This window comes from Ammodytes marinus (genome assembly GCF_949987685.1).
Source record: "Ammodytes marinus genome assembly, contig: scaffold_355, whole genome shotgun sequence".
Classification (NCBI taxonomy): Eukaryota; Metazoa; Chordata; class Actinopteri; order Uranoscopiformes; family Ammodytidae; genus Ammodytes; species Ammodytes marinus.
In genome coordinates, this window is record NW_027648455.1 from 794 (window position 1) to 2,500 (window position 1,707).

Here is a 1,707-nt window from a genome sequence, read left to right on the forward strand (position 1 = left end):
CTCCCCTGACCTTGGGCAAAGTATCTACTGAAACGGTCTGCCTCAGTGTTGTTATGTGCACTTACAAATGGTGAATGAATGTGAAGTTAATCAACATACAAAAGTGTATAAGTTTAAAAAGCACAAGAGTATAAAATTAAGATGTATTCTCACACTGTAAATAAACACATGCACACTTCCTCTCAAGCATAATTAACACCCAACCCTACACACTGCTGTTTTTAAATCTACTGTCATGGTTGTGGGAACAGTGGTTATGAGTGTTACCTTGGCGAGCATGGCTAGGTGCTGGTTCTGTACGATGGCTGTTCTGTAGGTGGCCAGGCCCCCCTCCTCTAGACAGGGGAACAGGTAGTACAGGTGGACACTGTGGACAGGGAAATAAAAAACAGATTAAAATAGTTGATTCACAATAAATCCTTGACTTCATGGTGTTATTATTAGTTTTTAGGAATTATTTTATTTTTAGGAATTTAAATATGCTGTTAATACAAAGCCTAGGATATGTAAACAGGAACAGTGCTTGCTAAGGTGGGACCCCTTTTGATAAGATACCCTTTGTTAAAGGAATACTTCACCCATACGGAACCAGCGTTCTATCATTATAAAATAACTAGTATAATATAATGAATGAGGTTTTTCTTCCCTCAGTCTTCCCTTAGTCTTCCCTTGGCCCAGCTGTCCTGTTAATCCTAACCCTTACTGTGATGTCACAAGAAGGAAACTGTAGGGTTAGACAGTGAGACCATAAAACACTCTTTCTGCCTTGTCTCAGGCTAGGATGATCCGATTTCAATTTGTTTTGCACATTTATACTTCATAGGATCTCCGAGTTCAATACACCTTCATATTCCAACCGGTGAAGAAGGCCTTTAACATACCCGTTTACAGAGGCTAGGCTGTGTTCACAGACAGTAGAGACCAGGCCCCCAGGACTGTGCCTTCTCCGAGCAACCAGCATGGACATGTGGCCAACCCATTAGTATTGCATGGTGAGGAGTGGAGCTTATTTTCATACGGCCCGTAGGCAGATTTCCCTGTCCACACAGTACAAGCGGCGAACAAGATTGTGTCTCTGCACATTTTTTCTGGATATCAATCATAGGCTCATACTTATCTTTAGACCATATACTATTAAAACTGAAGTTTTCTCATTTCAAAACGCCACCTCAAGCGTTTTATTAGCCCAACGGCTTTTAACGGCTTTCAGTTTGTTTTCGCCAGGCTAGATGCTACAGAACGAGAATGATTCTACTCCCGCCTCCAGTCCGCTACGCTTGCCGCCCTCTTTCTTGATAGGTCCATAATGCAGCTACGTCGATGCTACGTCATGCTTTGGGCCGTATGGAATTTCCGGATTATACTTCCTTGTTGCTTCTCTGCGCCTATGAGCAGCTTTCATAGGAATGAATGGGCGCCATGTTTCAATACGGTGTCCATTTCTTTATATGTCCATGGTAGAGACAGGTAACAGATCGTGGGGAGATATTCACTGATTTTGACGAAAATGATTCTGACAACAAGCGTTCTCCAGAATCGCTTACTCCACTTTTAAAAGTGGCAGATACAGGACTAAAAGTTATTCTTTGGAGAAACTAAAAGAAGAATGCGAAAAAGGAAAATAAAAATAATATTTTAAACTATATTAAACATAAATACACATGAAAAAAATGCTAGATATTTGTTCCATGTTGATATTTGATAGTC

General features: G+C 40.7%; 1 protein-coding gene across 1 annotated transcript in view; it reads right to left on the bottom strand.

Moving 5' to 3' along the window:
* Positions 1 to 267: 267 nt before the first annotated feature.
* Positions 268 to 1,707, bottom strand: part of LOC307270504 (ribonuclease 3-like) — a gene marked incomplete at both ends in the record, with an annotated part of 30,398 nt that continues 28,958 nt past the window's right edge. Inside the window, one exon of the mRNA XM_080054387.1 lies at positions 268 to 367. Within this exon, the coding sequence (XP_079910513.1) occupies positions 268 to 367 (100 nt within the window). The remainder of the gene's footprint in view (positions 368 to 1,707) is intronic.